Source organism: Lotus japonicus, chromosome 5 (genome assembly GCF_012489685.1).
Source record: "Lotus japonicus ecotype B-129 chromosome 5, LjGifu_v1.2".
NCBI classification, from domain to species: Eukaryota; Viridiplantae; Streptophyta; class Magnoliopsida; order Fabales; family Fabaceae; genus Lotus; species Lotus japonicus.
The window spans coordinates 20,849,874-20,875,789 of NC_080045.1; the positions used below are offsets into that span (position 1 = coordinate 20,849,874).

The 25,916-nt window shown below is 40.1% G+C and overlaps 1 protein-coding gene across 1 annotated transcript; it reads right to left on the reverse strand.

Moving 5' to 3' along the window:
* Positions 1-22,921: 22,921 nt before the first annotated feature.
* On the reverse strand, positions 22,922-25,392 carry LOC130720265 (probable carboxylesterase 15). Its single transcript, XM_057570892.1, has 2 exons — positions 24,677-25,392; positions 22,922-23,352 (listed from the first exon to the last, which is right to left on the reverse strand). Exons 1-2 carry the CDS (start codon positions 25,342-25,344, stop codon positions 23,046-23,048), a joined length of 975 nt encoding a protein of 324 aa, XP_057426875.1. The 5' UTR covers positions 25,345-25,392; the 3' UTR covers positions 22,922-23,045.
* Positions 25,393-25,916: the final 524 nt, after the last annotated feature.

Below are 25,916 nucleotides of genomic sequence, written 5' to 3' on the forward strand. Positions count from 1 at the left end.
AAATTCATCTCTAGATCTAAGCGTACTAGTAGTGCGTGCTTTGATTGGCTTATTTTCCCCATAATCTTTGAACAAATATTTTCATCCCATTTACATTTCAAGAGCTTCCAATTAAATTTTGTTGACTAACTGACATGGACAAGCAGATGGTGAGAAAGGTGGCTTAGATAAGAAAGGTAGAGGATTTGCAATGTGGTGAACGTAACAACTAATTTTGGTAAGATGATGCTAGATTGTTTTAGTGCAGAGGATTCCCTGTCTATGTGATTAATATCTGATTTCTTACTTAGAGACCAATTAAATGTTGATCACAAAGAGGTCATTTTTATTTATGAACTATTGCTATTGGAGACAAGGGCGTATCCAGGATTTTCTTGTTGGTGGACGAAATATAAGACAAAAAAAAATCTTCATTGAATATTATATAAACTTTAAATATTGTTGTTTATCCAGTTTCAACTAACTTCAGGTAAGACTCGGATAAACTGGAAATTTTTCCTAAATTATGATCTCGGGAAACATCTAAATGATAATATCTCAGTTGGAATGACAAATTCCTTTTTTCTAGCTCGGAAAAATCATCTGTATAAAATTTCTCAACAAGCTTACGGATTTTCTCATTATCAAATGATTTAAAATTTTCATTAGGATTGAAAGCTGAACTAAGTATGAAAAGTTTCACTGCTTCTACATTAAATCTTCTATTTAATTCAGATACTTGCAAATCAATTGCAGAATAAAACACATAGATTCTATAATGATGTTCCATATCTCCATCTTGTTTCTTATGACGACAATTGCCCATAAAATAAGGGGCTTTCGTGTCAGGAAATTCAATTTGATGAGAATCACAAAATATTATAGCATTTTCTATATAAAAATACCTATAGTCGGTGAAGATTTCAAAACTGCTAGCCCCCTAGATACGCCGCTGATTGGAGACCAGTTAGATTTTACTGTTGTTGATTGTTATTACTAATTATGGTTTTTAATACCTCATGTATTTTTGTACTTTGCAGGTAGTTGCTACCTGAATGCTATGCACCTCCTACAGCCTACAGACAAACCATGGATTATTGTGATCTTTGGATGACTAAGAAAGTTGTAAGTTAATACATTACTAATCTCTCAAATGGTACTTGAATCGAGATGGTAGTTATGGCCTATTTTTGATTACTTAATTAAGGTTTGGGAATAGTTGTGTTAATGGCCTTACCTGTATTTTTATATTGTCTGTCAAAATTTGTTCTCGAATAAAATTCTAGGGGGGAGCAAAGAAGCTCAAGAGTATTATTGTGGTAATAGAGAACCTGTATTATACATCATAAGCTTCCCTTATATAGATGGTGAACCCACAACCCTAGTAATAAATGCATTGAATGAGTTGACTAGGTTACATGATTTATGGAGGAAATCAAGGGGAATTATAATAACTACTTTGACTATTCTTGGGGAGAAAAGGGGGATGAATCTGGACTTCACTTCATTCTTGGTTGTCTACCTCTTGGGCTTCCTTGCTTGGTTCTTGGGTCGTTCTGCTTGGAAGCACGCTTGGCCCAATCCAAGTCCATGACGGTACACAGCCCCCCAAGGCTTGTGGCTAGGAACTAGGCACAAAAGCCTTTACAATTGGGCACGTGTTGCTTTAAGTCAGCTGTCTTTAATGAACTAGTCGTTTTTTCCTCTTTAAAGTTATTTGCATCGTATCCTACTTGACACTTGGCACGGGGCCAAGCGGTGAAACTCGACGCGCGACACGGGGTCGGCGGAGTTTGAAACAAACTTGGCATTGGGCTAGGCGAAGAAGCTCAGGGTCGGCGGAGGTTGAAACGCACTTGGCATGGGGCCAGGCGAAGAAGCTCAATGCGCGACACAGGGTCGGCGGAGGTTGAAACGCACTTGGCATGGGGCCAAGCTGTGAAGCTCGACGCGCGACACGGGGTCAGCGGAGATTTAACGCAACTGGTCGAGGACCAAGTGGTGTGGCTCGACGCGCAACCGGAGTTGGCGGAAGTTTAACCGCACGACACGGGGTTGGGTGGAGATTGAACGCACTCGACACGGGGTCAAGTGGTGAGGCTCGACGCGCAACGCGAGGTTGGGCGGAGATTAAACGCACTCGACACGGGGTCAAGTGGTGAGGCTCGACGCGCAACACGGGATTGGGCGGAGATTGAACGCACTCGACACGGGGTCAAGTGGTGAGGGTCGACGCGCAACACAGGGTTGGGCGGAGATTAAACGCACTTGACACGGGGTCAAATGGTGAGATGTCCGACAGAGAGATGTGAGCTAGCTCGACAATCTTTGTTTGACGCCGCACTTTTCCGGGGTGTAGATCGCCTTGACTTATTTTGGTTGGTTAGATCTTTACGAAAGAGGATCGGCATCCCGGCCGGTTTGTGGAACGTCTTTGTGCCTTACTGAGTCTCTTGGTTGATTGATTGGATAATAGAAACATATTTGGTACGGTGATAAAAGTTTTTTGGCAAACTAAATATGCAACCTCCTCAAATGTGTCTTAATCTTCATCAGTACCATTTCCAAAATATAAGCTCCAGGTTAGTCTCATCACAAGCCAAGAATAACTTGTTGATGTTTAAGGTTCATGCGTGAAGCCGTCATATAGAGATCCTTCTCAAGCTGTGGGATCAATATCTCAAGCATGCCATACGTTGTAAGATCCAAAACATTTATCAGCATGCTAAAAATGTCATAATGAGGAGAAAATTTGCATTCTAATTAAATCTTACGCACAGCAAAACCTAACGAAAATGTTAAACTTTGTTTAAAATACACACACTGTGATAAATAGTGTTAATGACGAATAATTAATAGTAGCTATAAATGATTCTCCACAAATTATTATTGCAATGGATGGATTCAATCACTAAAATAAAGGGGAGAAATAGGAAAAATATTAAAAGCTATTCATTATGCACTTTTTTTTTGAAATCCATTATGTACTTCAATGTGTGATAATAATAATTTGAAAGGAATATTAAAAGTTAAGACCGTTTAATATGTGAAACCGCTGAATGGGTAGCAATCATAATAATACCAATTAGTAATAGTAACAGAATAAATTTTTAAAATACTATTGTAACCGTTGAATGAGTGGCAATCAACTTTAATTCACTTTAATTGTCTTGAATGAGAGTTTTACAATATTAGTGTGGCTGAACTCAAAGCAACAAATCATGGATAAAATGATACCCTCAAATGGAATATTTTAGTGAGATATATTTACGGTCTTCTCTGTCAATAAAAGAATAATAATAAACCAGGGCAAATATCATTCTTAATTAAAGATAAAGAACTTGTTTTTGCTGACACCAAATAATTCCTCAACAGGGCAACAAATTGAAATCGTCCCTAAGCATGGGTGAATGTGATCAAGGAGAGATAAAAAATGTGTTGGCCAACCAATCATTTTTCCAGCAGTGGTTTTTCATGGAGGTCTTCCCCCACGCTACTTATGCTTCCGCAGCCGCTCACAGATGTGCGGTCGAACAACATCTTCCTCCCAACGTCCATGCCAATCTGTCCCTCTTCTTTATCCAGGACAGAATAAAAACCAGAGGAAGTTAAATAAAATTATTCATCTAGTTATTTAAGTAATAATAATAAAGAAGGATGAAGCAAGCAGCAAAACAAAAAAAATCAAGTCAAGAGTGAATTCATGAGGAAAACGAAAAAACCCAGCATATAAACATGATCAGGAAGGGGTGCGGCGTGCAGATGCTTGGAGGTGGTATGTCGATGTCGAGATGACTTGGGGCCAGGGAAAGTTTTATCGGCCCCACGGTGGGCGCCAGTGTTCTCGAATAAAATTCTAGGGTGGAGCAAAGAAGCTCAAGAGTATTATTGTGGTAATAGAGAACCTGTATTATACATCATAAGCTTCCCCTTATATAGATGGTGAACCCACAACCCTAGTAATAAATGCATTGAATGAGTTGACTAGGTTACATGATTTATGGAGGAAATCAAGGGGAATTATAATAACTACTTTGACTATTCTTGGGGAGAAAAGGGGGATGAATCTGGACTCCACTTCATGCTTGGTTGTCTACCTCTTGGGCTTCCTTGCTTGGTTCTTGGGTCGTTCTGCTTGGAAGCACGCTTGGCCCAATCCAAGTCCATGACGGTACAAAATCTAATTGTTTTCACTTGGTATGATATAATCTCAGTCTATATGTTCATAATGTAGGTCCTTATTTTCATCAAATACTAACTATAGTTGAGTCATCATGCACATTTTGGATTTATTTCCATACTATTTACTTTCCTCCAATATTGCCTCGTTCCTACGAGCTTCTTCTCATTGACTTATTCCTTCATTTATCAATGGTAAATATATGCCATCTTATTTGCTATTTTTTTTGCTATATTAAAATATCTTTTCTATAAAATTTCATTTGGTATTTCACATATTTATTTTGATGATGTTAAATGCCAATTACTAGATTATGTTCTTGTAGCAGTCCTATTATATTGTCACATGTTCTATTTGTTTGTGGCGACTATAGAAAAGCTTGACCGCTAGTAAATGCCGAAGAAATTTCTAGAATCTCATACCAGCGGTTGGGTGGATCGCCACAAGTGCCAGTCCAGAGCAAGTAAAACTTTTGTGGATATTATTAAGTAAGAAATTGATAAAATAATAACCAATAAGTTTTTTTTTATAATGGAAATCTTATATATTTTAAAAGTTAAAAGTTATATCTTTGTCGTTGTAAATCATAGGTATCTTCCAATGAAGATAGAGTCGGATACTCGGATCTTAGAACTTTACGTGCGTTTACGCTAGATTAATCTCATACCAGTTGATCTACTCGTTTTGTAGTATACCTAGTAGACTTGAACACCAGCCAGATAGGCATTCACCAACAAAGACTAGTGTAACGCCCCGAATTTCAGGGGTTACGGTAACAATCTGATAAAATGAATATGCAATGTTTTCCAAAAGGATATATAAACACGAGTATATTTTTTTCTTTTCAAACGTATTTCCAAAACATGTCATGCATACTCCCAACTACAAAGGGATTTACATCAAGCCTTGAACAAGGCGAGTACCCGAAACCCCAAATATAAATTTCTAAAATCATAATGCAAGCTTAAACCATTAATGGTTAGCTCTCCAACCCAAGGCTCTAACCCTACACCCGACTCTATTCTTCAAGTCTTCCACAGTTCTTCAAGTTCTCCTCTCCGACTCATACGAAGGTCAAGCTCCATCGAAGATTCTCCATCGCCTAATAACGTTAAGCGCCCAAACAACAAATAACAAACAGAAAGGGTTAACTCCATACAACTACCATGTATAAAAGAGAAAAGCATGCTATTGAATTTAATTACATAGCATGGTAAATAACTAGCAACTTAACTCAAGTTAGATGGCAACTCATCCTATCAATCATGAAATCGAATCATATATTTAACAGAATCAAACGATATGATTTTAAAACAGATATCAACAACTTAGCAACATAAATTAACTCAGGAATCAATAACTTAACAGTATAGATTAATTCAGATAACAATAACTTCAACAGTATAGATGTAGATCAAATTTCAACAAAACCAACAATACAAATCAACTCATATATCGTCAAAACAACAATTTAAACCAACCCAGATATCAATAGAACCAACAATATAATCAACTCGGATATCAATAACCTCAACAATATCAATCAAACAATAACGTCTCACAAGACGGGACAATCACGTGGGACAAACCCACCTCATCGCCACTTTAGCGTCTCAAAGGACGGGACAATCACGCGGGACAAACCCACCTCATCGCCACTTTATAACGTCTCGACAGACAGGACAATCCCGTGGGACAAACCCACCTCATCGCCACTTTAGCGTCTCAAAAGACGGGACAATCGCGTGGGACAAATCCACCTCATTGCCACTTTATAACGCCTCAACAGACGGGACAATCCCGTGGGACAAACCCACCTCATCGCCACTTTAGTGTCTCAAAAGACGGGACAATCGCGTGGGACAAATCCACCTCATTGCCACTTTATAACGCCTCGAAAGACGGGACAATCCCGTGGGACAAACCCACCTCATCGCCACTTCAAGCAAAACAAAACATCTCATCCAACTCAGTGGTCACTCAAACAACAATCTCAAATTCAATAATCAAATCAACATAATCACATGTTATTCATATTATCAACAAACATACGTCTCATCAAAATGCATACTAACTCAGCTCACTATTTCAACATAACAACAATCAAGGTATCAACAATAACCATGTCTTATCCACTAGAAAGCAGTAATGACATAAACCATTAAACGGCTGAAGCCTCTCAAAAAACGGAGACACACGTCTCAATAAGTTCACTCGGCCGAAGCCTCCAGAAAACATTTTCCCAGTTCAGCACAATAATCATAATCCAATGCCAATCAATATAAACATCTTCATCTCAAACGCAGGCAGTGCGATAAAAGCAGGCAAGACTCAAAGACACTCTAAAATTGAGTTACCCTTACCTTAGTCAATTTCTCCATCCAAGCTGAACATCCCAGTCCAATCCAAAATAAAGCTCCCGAACTCAGCAAGTTCCCCGGGCGTCCTCCTCAGTTGTGAAACCTCACCAATTGCTCCAAAGTCTCTTTCCTCAGCTCAACTCGTTCCAAACCTTAAGCAAAGTATCATTGCTTAGTCGCTAAGAAACAATACAACTAATAATACTATCAAAACCCGAAAAGAAGCTTTCGAAGCTCTAGAGTTCAACATTTAGGCACGAATGGACAATAAGACATGTTTTCGCTAAAATGCGCATAACTCGAGCTACAGAACTCGGAATGACATGGAACCAAAGCCAAAATTTTGATAATAGAGAGGGCTACGCTATGGCTCAGGCCATACAAACCCAAAAAATATTTTTGGACACGGTACAGCTCCAAAAAGTTTCGGCCACTCTAGAAAATAGGGTTTCCGAACTTTTTCTTTGATCTAATTTAATTCCTAGGTATTCGTAGGTGATATCTAGGCCAGGGAAACTCTCAGAAAAATTATCGGGTCGAAAACTAGAACAGGGGTATTTTGGTCAGTGTTTTTAGCTCGGAATTCAAAATTGGAATTTCGAAAAATAAATTTGATAAGCTTGATCCTAACGACATTTATAACAACTAATCCTACTGGCGCTAAGCTCAGTCGAGAGTTTTCGAACCAAAAAGCAAGGCTTTCTCATAAAAATGGGATATCTACAGAATTTGATCTCTACGGAGATTCGGCGAGATTCAGCGGAAAACAACTGGATATTCATGTTCTTGGGCATGCAGAGAATAAGTTTAGACAGAAAATCAAGTTATTTGGACACTTTTACAAAAAGCTCAAAACTTTGAGCACAGAAAGACATAGAGAAAAGCGACAGAATTTACGATCAGAGGTAAGGAATAGCATCAATACCTCGAGGCCTACGTATAGCAACTGACTGTGCGACGATCGGACAAGAAACGACAAAATTCTCTTCTCCTCCTTCCTCCTTGGAGCTCGCGGCCTCTAATGGTGTTGGTGGTGAGATTTTGATTTTTTTCTCTTTTTATAGGAAATGGAAAACGCGGGAAAATGGATATTTCGCGATTCCGATCGTTTTGGTATTTTCTTCTGCTAATAAAAATTGAGTATTCGGCGACAGAATGTCAAAACTCAAATCAAGGTTCATTTAATTGAGGAAAATGTCTCAAAGACGGTGTGGGTCGATTTATGCTGAAAAACTACTTTTTGCAGTCAACGTCGGATGAAGAAACTTCCTTCAGGAAAAAGATCAAAAACGTCAAAAGAAATGAGGTAGCGCGGATGGAAACTTCGTTAGAAGCTCCGAATAGAAAAACTCTTCATTCAGGGTCTTAGTTAAAGTCCCCGAGAAGTTAAAGTCTGGCTTCGGCGGACTTCCGGAAAGCGAAACCTAACAAGCGTACAGTCCAGGGTTTCGCATCGGAAAGCTGGTCATGGGAAAATACTCAGAGGTTCTTATACTCTCTTTAACTCTAAAATTCTCTTAAACAGTGCTCTAGGAGCGGATATAGCCTTTTTCAGACACTCTCGACCTTAGTCGGGTGCGAATATGGCTCGTGCTATCAATCAAAATGACTATAGTACTATTCTTAGCCATTTCCTGAACTTTCTCCTTCATAATACTAATCCAAACATCAACCACAAGTCAAGTTCCTCTCACGCTTACACAAAATCCTATGCGTGAGTTGGAAATTAATTATTTATTTAATTCTAAAATCCTGGGTCTTACAACTAGCACATCCCTTACTGTAGGAACACCTGTCCGAAAATAAAGAATAGGACACTCTATTTTAGGGTATACTGATATAAGGAACTGAATGGTTAGACCCGTGTAATTAGAAGAGTTTTATTATCTTAAAACCGCAATTGAATCAGCTACACGCTGAAGAGGGACAATCATAAGAGTTCTCTGGTTTCACAGCCGTATTGGAATTCTTGCATGTGAAACGCTCTAGAGCTCTGAGTTCCAAATGGGTACAAGCGGGGGACCAAAACACAAAATTCTTCCACTATTGAATTAACTGGCAGAGGCGTTTAAACAATTTACCCGGCTTAATGGTGAATGACACTTGGGTGGATAATCCGCTCCAGTTAAAGAAGGAAGTGAAATACTTCTTTGAAAAGCGCTTCCAGGAGGATAGGTGGAATAACCCAACTCTTGATGGCGTCCCTTTCATAAAATTATCTGAGAACGAGAATGCAAGGTTGTGTGCTAATTTTGACACTCAAGAGATCAAAGAAGCAGTGTGGGATTGTGCAAGTGACAAGAGCCCAGGTCCGGATGGCTACAATTTCCTCTTCATCAAGCACTTTTGGCACTTTCTGGAGGGGGATGTCAAACATGAGCTCGATGATTTCCATGCTCATGGAACTTGGCCAAGAGGAAGCAACCCTTCCTTTATTGCTTTGATACCAAAGGTAGATTCACCCCTAGGGTTGAATGATTTTCGACCAATCTCCTTAATTGGATGCATTTATAAAATTGTGTCCAAGATCCTTCCAAACCAACTCAAAGAGGCTCTTCCCAAGATTATAGGAGATGAACAATCAGCTTTTCTGCAAGGCCGGAACATGTTAGATAGTATTGTGGCAACTAATGAGGTGATTCACGATGCTCGGTGCAAAAAGAAGCAAACATTGCTCTTTAAGGTGGACTTTGAGAAAGCGTATGATTTGGTAAATTGGAGATTCTTTTTCTATATGATGAGACGCTTAAACTTTTGCGAGCGGTGGGTACAATGGATGGGCTCTTGCTTGAAATCTTCCCGAGTTTCCGTGTTGGTAAATGGGAGCCCCACAAATGAATTTGGAATTGAAAAGGGGCTAAGACAATGAGACCCAATAGCTCCTTTATTATTCCTTATTGTGGTGGAGGGTCTTAATGGGCTGGTTAAACAAGCGGTGAACTTAAGGAAATACTCGGGATACAACATAGGGAACTCTAAGGAGGTAACGGTCTCGATGATACAATTTGCGGATGACACATTGTTTTTTAGGGATGCCTCATAGCAAAATCTTCAAACGCTCAAAGCATTCTCAGATGCTTTGAGCTTGTGTCAGGCCTAAAGATCAATTTTCACAAGGGTAAGCTAGGAGGAATTGTGATTGAGGATACCCTTGCTCGAAGGCTAGCTGGTGTTTTGAATTGCAGGATGATGGAGATACCTTTCACTTACTTGGGCTTATTGGTCGGAGGTAACCCAAGAAAGCTTTCTTTCTAGGAACCGATGATCTCTAGAATCCGAAGTCTCTTATCCCGATGGAGACATAAGTCAATTTTGTTTGGTGGTCGTCTCACTTTGATAGCAAGTGTCTTATCCTCGATTCCACTGTTTTATCTCTCTTTCTACCGAATGCCAAAAGGTGTGATCCAAACAAGTAAAAGGATTATGAGAACCTTTCTTTGGGAAGGTGTAGAGGGGCACATTAAACCAGCTTGGATAAATGGGGTATAGTTTGCAAACCGAAGGAGATGGGCGGTTTGGGCATACAAAATTGGAGTCTTTTTAACAAAGCTCTTCTGGGAAAATGGCGGTGGGGATTAACTCATGAACAAAATATCCTTTGGGGTACATTCTTGAGAGAAAAATATGCAATCCTGAATATTGGTGATCATGTGGAAAGGAGGGGTAAAATCTCAGAGTGGTGGAAAGACATTCTTCAAACGTGTTTTGATAGTTCAAACTGCTGCTGGTTCGAGCAGGGGATCAAGAGGAGACTAGGTGAAGGAAACAAGATTAAGTTTTGGCAAGAACCTTGGCTGGATCAGACAAAGATGAATGACATATTTCCAAGGCTTTTTTTGCTCTCATCCCAACAAGACTCAACAATTCAGGATATGGGTCTTTGGACTAATGGGTTATGGCAATGGACGCTGCAATGGCGGAGATTGCTGCTGGATAGAGAAGCATAAGTGTTGGATTACCTTGTCACTATCCTGTAAACGATAGCTCTCACGAGAGACAGACCTGACAAATGGCTTTGGGAACCTGAAATTGAAGGGATGTACACAATGAAGTCAGCCTATAAACTTCTCCAAGGATAAGATGAAGAGGAACCAATTCCGGTTTTTAGCTCACTGTGGCAAAGTGCTGCACCTTCAAATGTTAAAGCTTATGGTTGGAGAATTTTTTGGGGAAGAATACAAACAAAAGATAACTTGAAGAGAAGAAGAATCATCCAAACGGAAGAAGCGTTGATTTGTTCGTTATGCCTTAATGCTGAAGAAACCATGGAACATTTGCTGTTTTCTTCTCCTTTTGCTACAAAGGTGTGGAATTGATAGAATAGAATAATAGGAATAATTTATTTATTCTATTTCCTGTAATAACGTTGATAATTAGGTTTAGTCATTATTATTTAGTCAACTGTATTTTGTATAAATACCTTATCTATTATCAATAATAGACACGGAAAATATTTCCTTCATGGTATCATTGAGCAGGTTCATATCCTCTCCTTTTCTGACCTAATTTTAATCATTATTTTTTTTCTCTCCTCATTCAACCATCCAAACCCTAGCCGTCGCCTGCAGCCTCCCACGGGCCGCCGCCGCCGCTCTTCAAACCGTCGCCGCTCCGTTGCTCGTCCCTCAGCCACCGAACCGCCGCTCCTCCCCTCCAACCGCGCGTCTGCCCGCACCTGGTTCTTCTTCTCTTCGCGCGTTTCTCCAACCGCGACAGAACCACCGCCCAGGCCGCCGCAGGTTGTCGCGCTGCTCTCCGCCAGCCGCGCACGTTCTTGCCCGCGTCGCCGCCTCAACCGGCCCCTCCCTCTCTCGGATCCGCGTCTCACAACCCAGGTGAGGCGGACCCAGATTGAAGAAGAGACCCGATCCATATCAGATCCGAGTCTGTCTCTTGTTTCCGGTTCGCCCGCAACTGGCTCGACTAGACCGGACCGGTTCAATCAAACCCAGTCCAACCGCTCCAGCCAGAAACTAAAGAAAAAACAACAAAAAATTTATTTATTCTATTTTGCAGTTTCTATGGCTACCTCTGACGACTCGACCACTGGCTCTCCAACCGGCGACACCACTATGGTCCCCGCGCCCACGGCGCCGTCGTCCTCCTCTGCCAAGCCGGATTTTCATCTGGCCCTTGCTGTCACCAATATAAAAAACAATATTCCTTTCAAACTCGAGATAGACAAGGATCATTATGCTTTGTGGGCTGAATTGTTTGTGACTCATGCTCACGCCACTCAGGTGCTCCACCACATCATTCCTCAAGCTGACATGGAGCCTCCTGCGCGCACCGATCCTTCCTATGCCCGGTGGGCCACTCTTGACTCTACTGTCAAACGGTGGATTTATTCCACCATCTCCTTTGACCTTCTCTCCACTGTTATGGAGAAAGGTTCTACTGCTATGGCTACTTGGAACCATATAGCTTCTATGTTTGAGGACAATCAGAACTCCCGTGTTGTTGCTCTCGACCAGGATTTCATCTCCACTCGCATGGAGGATTTTCCTAATGTTTCGGCCTATTGTCAGCGTCTGAGTCATATCTCTGATCAGTTGAGGAATGTTGGTGCCCCCGTTAGTGACCATCGTCTTGTTCTCCAGTTGGTCTCTAGTCTCACTGAGCCTTTCCGTGGTGTTGCCACCCGGATCCGTCAGAGTGAGCCTTTGCCTCCTTTCCTCAAGGTCCGCTCCATGTTGATTCTCGAGGACTCCGGTCTCGCAAAGATGTCAGGCCCTGCCTCTCAGACTGCTTTTCACACTTCAGCTTCCCATCCACGGGACTCTGATGACTCTTCTCAGCAGCGCACCACCAACCGCAGCAATCAGGGACACTCTAACTACCATTCTGGGTTCGAGCAAAATCGTAACTATCAGGGTAGTTCTGGAAAACCTAAAAAGAAAGGTGGCTCCCGCTATACTGGATCATCTGGCTCCTCTGGTTCCCCTGCTGCAGTTCCTCCACCATGGCGCCCGCCTCCACAGGCATCCTGGAATCCCTGGGGTTGGACTCCTCCCCCTGGTTGGGCCCCTTCCCCTTGGGGCATGCCTCCTTGTCCTTACCCCACCTCTCAGTGGCCACGTCCCATGGGTCCTCCGCAACAACCCGGCGTTCTAGGTCAGCCTCCTCAAGCCTACACTGCTACTGCTTCTCCAGCACCCACTGATATCGCTGCTGCCATGCACACCATGTCCTTGACTCCTCCAGACACCACGTGGTACATGGACACCGATGCCTCGTCCCATACTGCGGCATCTCAAGGTACTCTCACGTCTTATTCTAATTTAAGTCATTTAAATCAGAAACTGATAGTTGGTAGTGGTCAGGGCATTCCAATTCAGGGTTCGGGACACACTTCTATTCCCACCCCTCACAAAACTTTAGCACTCAACCATGTCTTGCACACTCCGCGAATTATTAAAAACTTAATTTTTGTGCGACAACTCACTACTGACAATAATGTTAATGTTTCTTTTGATCCTTTTGGATTCTCGGTGTCTGACTTCCAGACGGGGATGCCTCTCCTGAGATGTAACAGCCTCGGCGACCTCTACCCAGTCACCCGATCCTCTCATTTTGCTGGTCTTGCTTCTGGTGTCTGGCACAATCGTCTTGGTCATCCAGCTTCCTCAGCTTTGAATCACCTTAGGAATAATAAACTTATTTATTGTGAACCTTCGCGTTCTAGTACTGTTTGTGATTCTTGTGTTTTAGGCAAACATGTTCGACTGCCTTTCAGTTCCTCTGAAACTATTACTTTGAAACCATTTGATATTTTGCATAGTGATTTATGGACGTCTCCTATTTTAAGCACTGCTGGTCATCGTTATTACGTTTTGTTTTTGGATGATCACACTGATTTTTTATGGACGTTTCCTATTAGCAAGAAATCTCAGGTTTATGATATATTTACTACTCTTGCTACACTTATTAAAACTCAATTTTCTGCAAATATTAAATGTCTTCAATGTGATAATGGGCGTGAATATGACAATGATTCCTTTCGCCGGTATTGTGATGCTAATGGCCTTAATTTTCGCTTCTCTTGCCCTCACACTTCTTCTCAAAACGGCAAAGCAGAACGAAAAATCCGCACCATTAACAACATGACCCGCACCCTCTTGGCTCATTCTTCTGTTCCTCCTTCCTTTTGGCATCATGCCCTTAAAATGGCAACGTACCTTCTGAACATTCTGCCCCGCAAGACTCTTAGAAATGATTCCCCCACTCAGCTGTTATATCACCGTGACCCTTCATACTCACACTTACGTGTCTTTGGTTGTCTATGTTTTCCTCTTTTTCCTTCCGCTACAATAAACAAACTATAGCCACGATCGTCTCCGTGTGTTTTCCTGGGGTATCCGATGAATCACAGAGGTTATAAATGTTATGATTTGTCAAACAGAAAACTAATAATTTCGCGGCATGTTATCTTTGACGAATCTAGATTTCCTTTTGCTGATTTGCCCTTGGACTCTAAGTCCTCTTATGATTGTTTCACCGAGGACCTACCTCCTTCTCTGATCCATCATTGGCAAACTACATCCACACGCCCTCCTGACCTTTCGATCCCACCGTCGAGTCCCACTGACTCTACGACGCCCTCACCGGCCCCCACCTCCCCACCTACTTCTTCCGCGCCTTTACCCTTGCCTCCGGTCCTACCTGCACCTCCAACTCGTACCATGACCACTCGTACCATGACCGCCCGTAGCATGCACGGTATTTCCAAACCTAAAAAGCCTTTTAGTCTTTCGGTCTCTATTGATGACCCGTCCATCTCACCCTAGCCTCGTAACCCAAAACAAGCCTTATTCGATCCTAATTGGAAGTCCGCTATGCAGTATTAATTTAATGATCTTATTAGAAATAATACTTGGGAGTTGGTTCCCCGTCCTTGTGATGTTAATGTTATTCGATGTATGTGGATTTTTCGCCATAAAAAACAGTCTAATGGTTTGTTTGAGCGTTATAAGGCTCGTCTTGTAGGTGATGGCAGGTCTCAAATTGCAAGTGTGGATTGTGACGAGACTTTCAGCCCCGTGGTCAAACCGGCTACCAAACGAACAGTTCTCAGCATTGCTCTCTCCAGATCCTGGCCCATTCATCAGTTGGATGTCCAGAATGTCTTTCTGCATGGTGATCTCCATGAGACTGTCTACATGCATCAACCATTGGGTTTCCGCGACTCTCAGCACCCGGACTATGTCTGTCGTCTGAAGAAGTCTCTTAATGGTTTGAAACAGGTGCCTCGTGCTTGGTATCAACTTTGTTGACTATGTTTCCTCTATTGGCTTCCAACACAGCAGTTCAGATCATTCCCTTTTTATCTTCCGACGGGGTACTGACACTGCCTATATTCTGCTATATGTTGATGACATCATCCTCGTTGCTTCTTCTCATGATCTCCGCAAATCCTTTATGGCACTTCTTGCATCTGAATTTGCTATGAAGGATCTGGGTCCTTTGAGTTATTTCCTTGGCATCGCTGTCACTCGGCATGCCGGTGGCCTTTTCCTCAGTCAGAGCACTTATGCGAGTGAGATCATTGCCCGCGCCGACATGGCGTCGTGCAACCCTTCTGCTACTCCGGTTGACACCAAGCAGAAGCTCAGTTCTTCTTCTGGGACTCCTTGTGAGAATGCCACGTTGTATCGGAGTCTTGCTGGTGCCTTACAGTACCTCACCTTCACTCGTCCTGACATTTCCTATGTTGTTCAGCAGGTGTGCTTGCACATGCATGCTCCCCACACTGAGCATATGCTTGCTCTCAAGCGTGTCTTACGCTATGTTCGTGGCACTCTGACTTACGGTCTTCACTTGTATCCCTCCCCTATTGAGAAACTTGTTTCTTATACGGATGCTGACTGTGGGGGATGTCCTAACACCAGGCGCTCTACTTCTGGCTACTGTGTTTTCCTCGGTGACAATCTTATTTCTTGGTCATCTAAGCGGTAACCCACCCTATCTCGCTCTAGTGCTGAAGCTGAATACCGAGGTGTTGCTAATGTTGTCTCCGAGTCTTGTTGGATCCGCAATTTACTTCTGGAGCTTCACTTTCCTCTCTCTCAGGCAACATTGGTCCACTGTGACAATGTTAGTACCATCTACCTCTCTGGAAATCCAGTGCACCATCAGCGTACCAAACATATAGAGATGGATATCTACTTTGTTCGGGAAAAGGTCGCGCGTGGCCAGGCTCGCATCCTTCATGTTCCTTCCCGTCATCAGATTGCGGACATTTTTACTAAGGGCCTTCCTCGGGTCCTCTTTGATGATTTTCGTTTCAGTCTCAGGGTCGGTGAACCTCCCGCTTCGACTGTGAGGGTGTGATAGAATAGAATAATAGGAATAATTTATTTATTATATTTCCTGTAATTACGTTGGTAATTAGGTTTAGTCATTATTATTTAGTCAACTGTATTTTGTATAAATACCTCATCTATTATCAATAATAGACACGGAAAATATTTCCTTCAGGAATGCTTATAACAGATGTGGGATCAGTTCAGCGCTTCCAGAGAATTGCAGGATGCATTTTTCACAACATGGTTCGCAGCTAGGGAACAAAAGACAGAGGATGGGTTCTCAATTAATATGGCTGGAAATCATTTGGACATTGTGGGTACACCAACACCGGGTAATTTTCAGAGCAGGATTGAAAGATGCAGAAATAGTTTTTGAACTTGTCCAGATGCGTGCTTGGAATTGGCTCAAAGCACACTCCAAATGCTTTCACTACTCCTTTTTTGAATGGGTGACAAACCCAATTTACTGTCTTCAAATTCTGCAGCCTTGAATTCTGAGTTCGCTTGGCTTTCTTTGCGACTTTGCGTTTTCTTGGATGTGAGTTGTTCATTTCAGTACCTGAAAATTGGTTTGTGCGTGCCTTGCTCTGGTCTGTCAGCTTGATATAGGTGGCTTGAGTAGAAGAAAGAGGGACTCTGTTTTCCCCTGCTTTCTTTTGGCATAGTGGGGTGGGCTTCTCGTTTAGCAGCAAAATTTGGTCTTTAGTTTTGGATCTTTTTTGTTGCTACTGTTCTGTTTCTCTTCCTTTCTTTGTACATGGTGGTTTTAGGTACACGTAGTACCCACTTATATATTTCAGATTTGCTTATAAAAAAAACAACTTACGTGCATTCACAGTAGAAATCTCTATTTCTATCTATTGACGATTGACCCATTGCCTCTTGCAATATTGCTTTCGGTCTCTACACGGGAAGTGGATTTTCTCTCATCTTCATTCAATGGCAAGCTTAATTCATAATCATTAAAGTTATGATATCTCTTACTCAAAATAAAATGAATCAAATTACAACTATTATAATTATGATAATTATATCCAATTTTTGTTAAAAGTCTCACATTAGCTATAGATGTGGCCAACAAGTGGCAGAACTAGACCATAACATTTGGAGGGGCAAAGTATTTTAATTTAATTTTTTGTAGATATCATTTTTACCACCACTGATCACTTTCATTATAGTACTACCCTTCTAAAACTCTCTAATAGCCTCTCTGTTGGAAACCAAGTTCACCTTTGCCACCACTATTATTATGCGGCTTAATCCAGTTTTTGGTCCCCATCCTTTGTCATAAATATGGCTTTAGTCCCTCGCCGGAGCAAAGGTGGGGCTAGGTCCCCAGTTTTTGGCAAAATAGTTGGCTTTGGTCCTTCCGGCCGGTTGGGTCAACGCCGGAGCTCCGCCGGCTGACGTGGCCGGTGCCACGTCAATTAATGAGCCCAGCTGGATTTTTTTTTCCTTTTTCCATTAAATTTAAATAAAATTAAAACTTACTAATTAACTAATTATCCTTCTTAATTATAACACACTTAACTACCCAGAAACTGAATTAACACACACTCATTTATACTCACTTACTTTGCCCGGGCAAACATAGAAACTATCGACCATCTCTCTATGAAGAACGAAGGAAGAAACAAGGGAGAAAGAAGGAAGAACGAAGGCGACTCTGAAGAACCCAGAATCGAAGAAGAAAACGAAGAACGAAGGCGACTACGAAGCTTGCAAGGTTAGTACTTCGGTCGATCTCCCTTCTGGTACTGGTTTGCTTTCGTAAATCGTGTTCGACTACTTGGTTCATGGGTGTTGAGTTGATTTAGGGTTTTGGATGTTGAGTTGATTTAGGGTTTTGGGTGCTGAGTTGATTTAGGGTTTTGGGTACTACTTTGTTAGTTACTATCAGTGTTGAGTTGATTTAGGGTTTTCCATTCCCAAATCTGGGTATTGATTACTGGCTTTGGTTTTTTTGATTGTTGGTTAGGGTTTTCGTTTTGCAATCTTGATTTGATTCTTCGGATTATTTGTTAGGGTTTTCCATTCCCAATAATGGGTATTGTTATGTGGTTGAAACTGATTATATGTTTCCTTCAATGTCTTGTGTAGGATGACGTTCACGGTGGTTATCTACCATCAGGGGATTTTTTTTCATGATCCTCACCTGCATTACAGAGAGGGACGTGTTAATGTTCGTTCTGGCATTGATGTTGACATGTGGTGCTTCTTTGATTGTCGTGATCTTGTGAGGGACCTGGGCTACACTGTAGGCAAGTTCAAGCTGTGGTGGAGGAAAGAAGAGGATATTGTCAATCACAAGATTAGGCCATTGTCTAATGATCAACATGCCATGAAACTTGGGAAGTATGCTGAGAAAAGGCAGGTTAATGTGGAGGTGTTTGTTGAGCATGATGAAGAAGAGTTGCCAATAGGTTTGAGTTGCACCCCATTGACAGTGATACCACCACCACCACCACCAGTCACATCCAAGCCTCCATCAAAGAATCCTCAAACCACCAAGGCTCCTCAAACCAAATCTGCCATAGCAAAACCTTCTAAGCCCAAAACCATCCCACCTAAACCCTCCAAAGACAATGCAGGGTCAAGGTTAGCCTGGGAGACTAAAAGCAGCAATAATTGGGTACCACAAGCATGTGGACATGCCAAGTATAAGGTTAAGTCTATATTAGATGGAGATCAGTTCATTGTTGACCTAAGGCAGAGATCATGCACATGTAATTGGTGGGATCTGGTGGGCATCCCCTGTAGACATGCTGTGGCAGCTATTTCATTCAATGGTGGTCATGCTGAATCCTATATCGATTCTTACTATGGAAGAGATGCATACCAGGCAACCTATGCCCATGGCATCACCCCAATCAATGGAAAGAGAATGTGGTCATACACTCCAGATGCACCAATTCTGCCTCCCTTGTACAAAAGGAAGCCTGGAAGGCCCAAAAAGCTTAGGAGGAGGGATCCACATGAGGATGACACTGATGAAGGATCTAGGCCTAATGCTAGACACAGATGTGGAAGATGTGGAACCATAGGCCACAACATAAGAACTTGCACAAACCCACCTACATCTCAGCCCACTGAAGATTTTCCTGAAACTGAGCCTACTGAAGCAGCACAACCTCCTCAGCAACCTACTGAAGCAGCACAACCTCCTCAGCAACCCACTGAAGCAACACAACCTCCTCAGCCACCAACTGTAGCAGCACAAAATCCTGTAGTAAGTTTATAAGATCTGAATTATCATGAAATCTCTAAAAATTCTCAAAACTTATACCACCTTTTATTTCAATACAGGGGAATATAAATGTGCAGGAAGTTCAAGGTGATGGTGGACAGAGGGCAGAAGCTGTGGAGGAGGCAAATCAGGATCCATCTACTTGAGAGGGACAATAATTGACCTAATTGAAGAAGACTTTAACTGTGGAGGAGACTTTAACTTTTTGTTTGCTTCAAAGGGAATCTTTCCTTTGAGTATGATGTAATAGTTTATTAGAGATGCACATGGAACATGGATACATGATGTCTGTTATGTTTTTTAATGCCTGTAATGTTTGAAATATGGACCACTAATGCCCACTTGGCCTATTTAAGATCTGTAGTGGATGGACCACTATCATTTTGTAGTACTATTTAAATTTGTGGCTCTGCCCTTCCTGACTATGTTATAAAGCTTATGTTAATGTCTTCACCTTCCTCTTCTTCATTAATTGCTCCATATTGATTCATGTATACTGGCAGGGACTTATTCCAATTGATTCATGGATACTGGCATGGACTTATTCCAATTGAGTTTTGCAGGACTAAGACCAAACCATTTGTTTGTATTAAAGGACTATATCCAATTTTATAAACCCTTCATAGGGGCGAGATCCAAAATAAAGATGTAAAACAAGGGACCAGATCCAAAATAAAGCTATGAAACAAGGATGAGATCCAACATATTAATTTCATTCACTGGTACAAAATGTAATACAATTAGCCATGATTTAGGTTATTGCTACACTACAATAAGGTTATAAAGCTTATGTTAATGTCTTTACCTTCCTCTTCTTCATTAATTGCTCCATATTGATTCATGTATACTGGCAGGGACTTATTCCAATTGAGTTTTCCAGGACTAAATCCAACAATAATATATAACTGCAGGGACTAAGACCAAACCAGTTTTTGTATTAAAGGACTCTATCCAATTGTAATTTTCCATCAATTTTTCATATTGAGGGATGAATACCAAGTTTATTAAGTCTTTACAAGGATGACATCCATTTTATAATCCCTTCATAGGGACGAGATCCAAAATAAAGATGTGAAACAAGGGTGAGATCCAACATATTAATTTCATTCACTGGTACAAAATGTAATACAATTAGCCATGATTTAGATTACTGCTACACTTCACTAAGGTTACATCCTTATAATTTTGGTACACATCCTCCACAATCCATTACACACGAAGCCATACAAACACTACAAACAACAGAATACATGTCAAAATTGCCAAGTTCTTCTTCTGAATTTCCCATTTAAGGTTCCATTGCAGATTGACAATCTTCAACTGGCTATCCTCCAATTTGGTCTTCGTGTCCTCCAATTTGGTCAAAGTGTCCTCCCACTTCCTCTTCGTAGCCTCCAATTCCATCTTTCTTTCTGCCAATATCCTTTTCATATCCTCCAATTCTTCAAATGTTTTCACCCCTTCAATTACATTTTGTCTCTCTGCACCATCTAAGCCAGACTCATCATCCTATAGAAAAAAGCCACAGTCATTTGGTCTCTGAGATAAAATCGAATAAAAGCACTTTACTCATTAGGCTCAAAAATTAAAAAAGAACAATGATAATTTCAGTAACAACATAACAAAGACACAAATGGCTTACCAAGAAATGTCTGCATCTCCAGAAATTTCTATTCGGGTTAATATCAGTGTGGGAAGTCAAATACACTACCAGGTCTCCGCAATTACACCTCCCACGTCGTATCATTGTGCGTCGAACAGCAATGGAAGAAGAAGATCTCGAACCAGAACGAGATTCCCTTGACGTTTGAGACATTTGCACAATAGGCCAGAGAATGAGGAAGGACGAGAGATGAAGAATAGAGATGAAGAACAGAGATGAATATGAACTCAGAAACCCTAATTCTTCTTTAGCATGATGAAGAAGACGATGTTATAGAAGCTTTGGGTGCTTTGAGTCCATCTTCTTCTATTTAATTTGTATTTTTTTTATTAAAATAATTAGTTAATTAGTAAGTTTTAATTTTATTTAAATTTAATGGAAAAAAGAAAAAAAAAAATCCAGCTGGGCTCATTAATTGACGTGGCACCGGCCACGTCAGCCGGCGGAGCTCCGGCGTTGACCCAACCGGCCGGAAGGACCAAAGCCAACCATTTTGCCAAAAACTGGGGACCTAGCCCCACCTTTGCTCCGGCGAGGGACTAAAGCCATATTTATGACAAAGGATGGAGACCAAAAACTGGATTAAGCCTTATTATGCTGAGGGTGTGGCCAGTATTGACTAGTATCCCAATCTTCATCGTCTGCTTCTTCTAATTCCATCATATATAATATACCAACACCATTGAAAGTTGAAACAAAAACTATACATATCTTGAAAATAAAGCCCCTTCTTTATGTATGGATGAATGTATGTTGCAACTATCAAACATAATCACAGATTAATTGGCATAGTTAATTGGGTGAAAATTTTGTGGGAAAAGAAAATAATGAAATCAAGGAAGAGATGAACGAAAACTGAGTTGAAACAGGATAAAAGTTTTACCAAATAAACTCCTTAATGTTAGAGAGCCATGTGCTAATGTGCTTCCTTTTTTTCAATAAGTTAAATGTTATTGAATTAGAAGTACAAGACCTAATACACAAAGAAGGAAAAGAAGAAAAAGAAAATAATCAGATACATAAAGGCAGTGAGTTGCTTGAAGATTAAACACTGCCATGAAAACCCAGCCCCATAATGATCCCACATTTACACCCAACAAAAGAAAATCACATTACACAACAAAGCAGCAGAGAAGGGAAATTAACATTTTCAACTTATCCAATTATCCATGCCAACCGGTGACCAAGAAATAAAGCTCCAAGTAAGATATTTGACAGTTGAGACCAATATAATGAACCATTCGATAGCTCCTAGTTGATACTTAGCTAGAGTTGCTTTAGAGACCCAACTTCTTATGTGCTTCCCCTTACTTCTCAAGCCCCATACCGGTAGTTCAATTAGTTTTTAAAATATTGGGGAGGGGCAGTGGCCCTCCCCCGTCCCAATGATGTTCCGCCACTATAGCCAACCAACCCCTTATAAAGGGTTGAACAACCCTCGACTCTTGAACTAGCTCTTGGGTTGAGTTAGGCCTCCCAAATAATTCTAATATGGTATCAGAGTCTATCCTAGATTCATTTGTCGTTTGTTGTGGAGACCTCCCATATTTGTTCCAGATGTCCAGCTCTAGGTGTGAGGGGTGTGTTAGAAGTCTCACGTGAGCTAGAGATGTGGTCAATCAACCTCTTATAAAGAGTAGAACAACCCTCAACTCTTGAGCTAACTTTTGAGTTGAGTTAGACGCCTCCCAAATTCTAATAATCCTTTCTAAATTACATGAATCATGATTTAAATTAAAATTAAAAAAATATGATTAGATGACATCCGATCTTTATTTAATTATTGAAATGTTTTTTTTATCTTTTTTATATTATTAAAGGATTCAATAATTTTAAAACTAATTGTAAAAATACTAAAATGTTAATTTTAGTAAATAATAATTAAAGTATTCAGTGCATTAAAATATAGTATTATGGTCAAATTTAAAGATTAGATCTATTAAAATTAATTTTATTACTTTCAAAAAAAAAAAATTAATTTTATTTAAAAATGCTTTAATCCTATAACGATGCAAAGCTTACTCTAGAGTGAGCAACTATCCACCTATATGCTACTGCCGTGAGACTTAGCTCAAGTGGTAAGAATTAGGAGGCATAAAAATTGTGTGGAATGAAGGATGAAGGGTTCGAACCATGATGAGAGACTAATTTACTAACATTACTAAGAACAAGCATTTGTCTATTTTAAAAAAACATGATTTTACTTTAATGTCAAATTAAAATTAAAGAAGATGAAAACTTTATAACATCACAACATATATAGTCTATTGTCTAGATCCTTTCATGGTCGTTTGTTTTTCAAGTCTTCTAATTAATTAGAATTTTCAAGCATGAATCGCTTAAGGATTTGCACCACCTCTTCTACAACCTCTGAGTCCGAATCATGAGTGAAAAAACCATGTTCCCTCCCCTCAAACTCAACATATTCAATGTTCTTCCCTAGTTCTTTTAACTTTGTTGCGTAGTCTGCTGCTCTGTCCTTCAGTAATTCATTGCCACCAATTATTACTAAAATAGGGTCAAGCTTCACATGTCCAAGGTTTGGACTCTCAGGTCCAAATGGGTTCGCCAGTGGGTGGTCTCTGGTTTCTCCAATAGGCAGAGACAACCTCCATAATCTGCTTGAAAAAATTCCCATTATATAATGAATTATTATTTAATGTATATAGATGGTATGTATAAAACATTAAAACTTCTTTACACTCACAAACCGATGTTGTTTGACATGCAGAAAGGTAAATTTTAAATTTAGTTAAAATAATAAATCATGTAATTGTTGAAGTTATGTTGCATGAAATTAAATTAAACGATTGTCAGTACTGTAAAGAAATTTTATAGTTTTGAAAATTAATTAAATAATTCTTATATAATTGAAAGTTCTTGCTAGGGATGAAAACTAATTAAACCTGAAAATATTTAGAGGACCAAAACTAAAACTTAGTTAACCCATAATTAAAGAATATCCGTAGAAACTTCTATCAGTCTGACCCATTTTGATATGGAAAATATTTCTAAAAGCATTTGGTCTGGAAGCAAGGGAAGGCCAAAATTGAAAAAAGTAGAAAGTTATGAACAAAAGTTAATGACAATTACGTTTCTCCTTCTCCAGAATTTGTTTAATATAGCACGGTCGCACCAAGATGTGACAAAGAGAGCAGCCAGGGAAACTAAATCGCTAATGTTACTATCAGTGGGGATTCATGTTTAAATTTTGGCCTTTTGGATCATCATTGATGTTTTGATTTGCTCACGTTTCAAAAATCAAAATAATTTAAATTGTTTTACATTGAGACTTGAAAGAGGTTTACGAAAGAACATATTTTTTATAAGAATTTTTTTTAAGTAATTCTGTTTTAAAATATATAGAATCGAACATAAGCGGCCAATACTCTCAGCCGATAGTGATGTATGAGACAAATTCTCTTGAGACTCTAAAATCATAATAAGTGAATAAGTCTTTTTCATATACATCACTCAGGAATTGAACTCTAAATTAAATGTTGTTAGAATTCTCACATTCACTAGCGATAAAACACCATATAATCTTTATATATAAATGGTAGACCTCAATCATAAGTTAGTTTTTGGATTATTCTCTCAAATTCTAATAAATACTCAATGGCTCAATAGGGTAACAACTAGATAAAGGGAAAATGGTGATTACACACCTCTCCACCTTTATAGAGATATAGAAATAAATTAAAGGAGAGAGAAATTAGTGATATAATAAGTGATGTAATACTGTAATAGAATATATGAGAGAGATCGGAATAAAAATAGATAAAAATGATATGTAATAGAAACAAGAGTGTGAAAATATCAAAGTTCAATAAAAATATAATTGTTTTCAAAAAATCTTAAGTATTCCTCTTCAAGTTTTTTTTCAATGGTAATTATTCATGCACAGTTACTTCTCCACTATTGACTAAGGCTGAGTGTTACCTGTCCAGTATCTCCAGGCTGAGTGTTTTCTCCAGGGGACCCTCCTCCGACCTTGTTCGAGCCACTCCACCGAAAAATGGGCTCAGCAGCACATAACCTCGTACCCGAACCAGGTCCACCTCCTCCGAACCATGACCGAACCGAACCGCAAGGTGGTGCGCAATGTTCCCGCCAGAGGAATCACCCACAACAAACAAGCGGTCAAAGTCAACCCCCTCACTCAGCCACGCATCCCCGCCGAAGCCCCGCCTCTGCAGCCACTTCACGGCCTCAGCAGCATCGTCCACCGCGGTGGGAAGGCGGTGCTCCGGTGCCAAGCGGTAGTCCGGCGCGGCGACAACGGCACGGAGACCCGAGGCGAGGCGCATGCAGCACGTGTGCAAGTGGGGCCACGTGCGGGAGCCGAAGCAGAAGCCGCCACCGTGGAGGAACATGATCACAGGTAGGGTTTTGTTGTTGCTGTTTGATATTGGTGTGGGTTTGTAGAGACGAATGTGGAGGTTGAATTTTTCAAGGAAGAGGTAGTCTTTGAATGTTACAAGGTGGTCTTGTTGGGTTGGGGTAATGTCTTGGAATTGCATGTCGGAGCGTGAGACGGTGCCGTCGCTGTAGAGTTGGAGGAAACCGTCGCAGTCCTCCACAACGTGGGGTTTGGAAGGGGAAGCCATTGTTGGGTTTCTGTTGTTGTGGGAGTGGTGATGAAGCTGGAGAGTGCAAATTCAGGTTTTTAACTATATATTGGTTGCTCCAATGGAATGATTTTGAGTAAAATAATTACTGAAAAAGACTTGTTTGACTACAAACAATTTACCTTTATGCTGGTGCATGAATTGGTATAATAATAATAGTAGAATATTATCATCATTATTATATGATAAATGTAGACATTTATTCTTAGAAGATAACATTTATATACACATTTCTTTGTTTTTAATATATGAGACATTTTTTCATTTATGACATGTATTTATATAATTTTATATGTATTAAATTAGTGCATATTTTCTTTAATTGATTATTCACACATATTCTTCTTGTCATTTTACATAACATATATATATATATATACAAATTTTTATTATATATTTTTGAGTTTTATATTCAATTAAATTATTATTTTTATTTATTCATTTAAATTATATTTATATGTTTTTAAATTCTTGTTATATATTGATGTTTTTGTTTTATTTTATTTTTTTGGAAACGGTTTATATTTATTAACATTAGATAAATGAATATA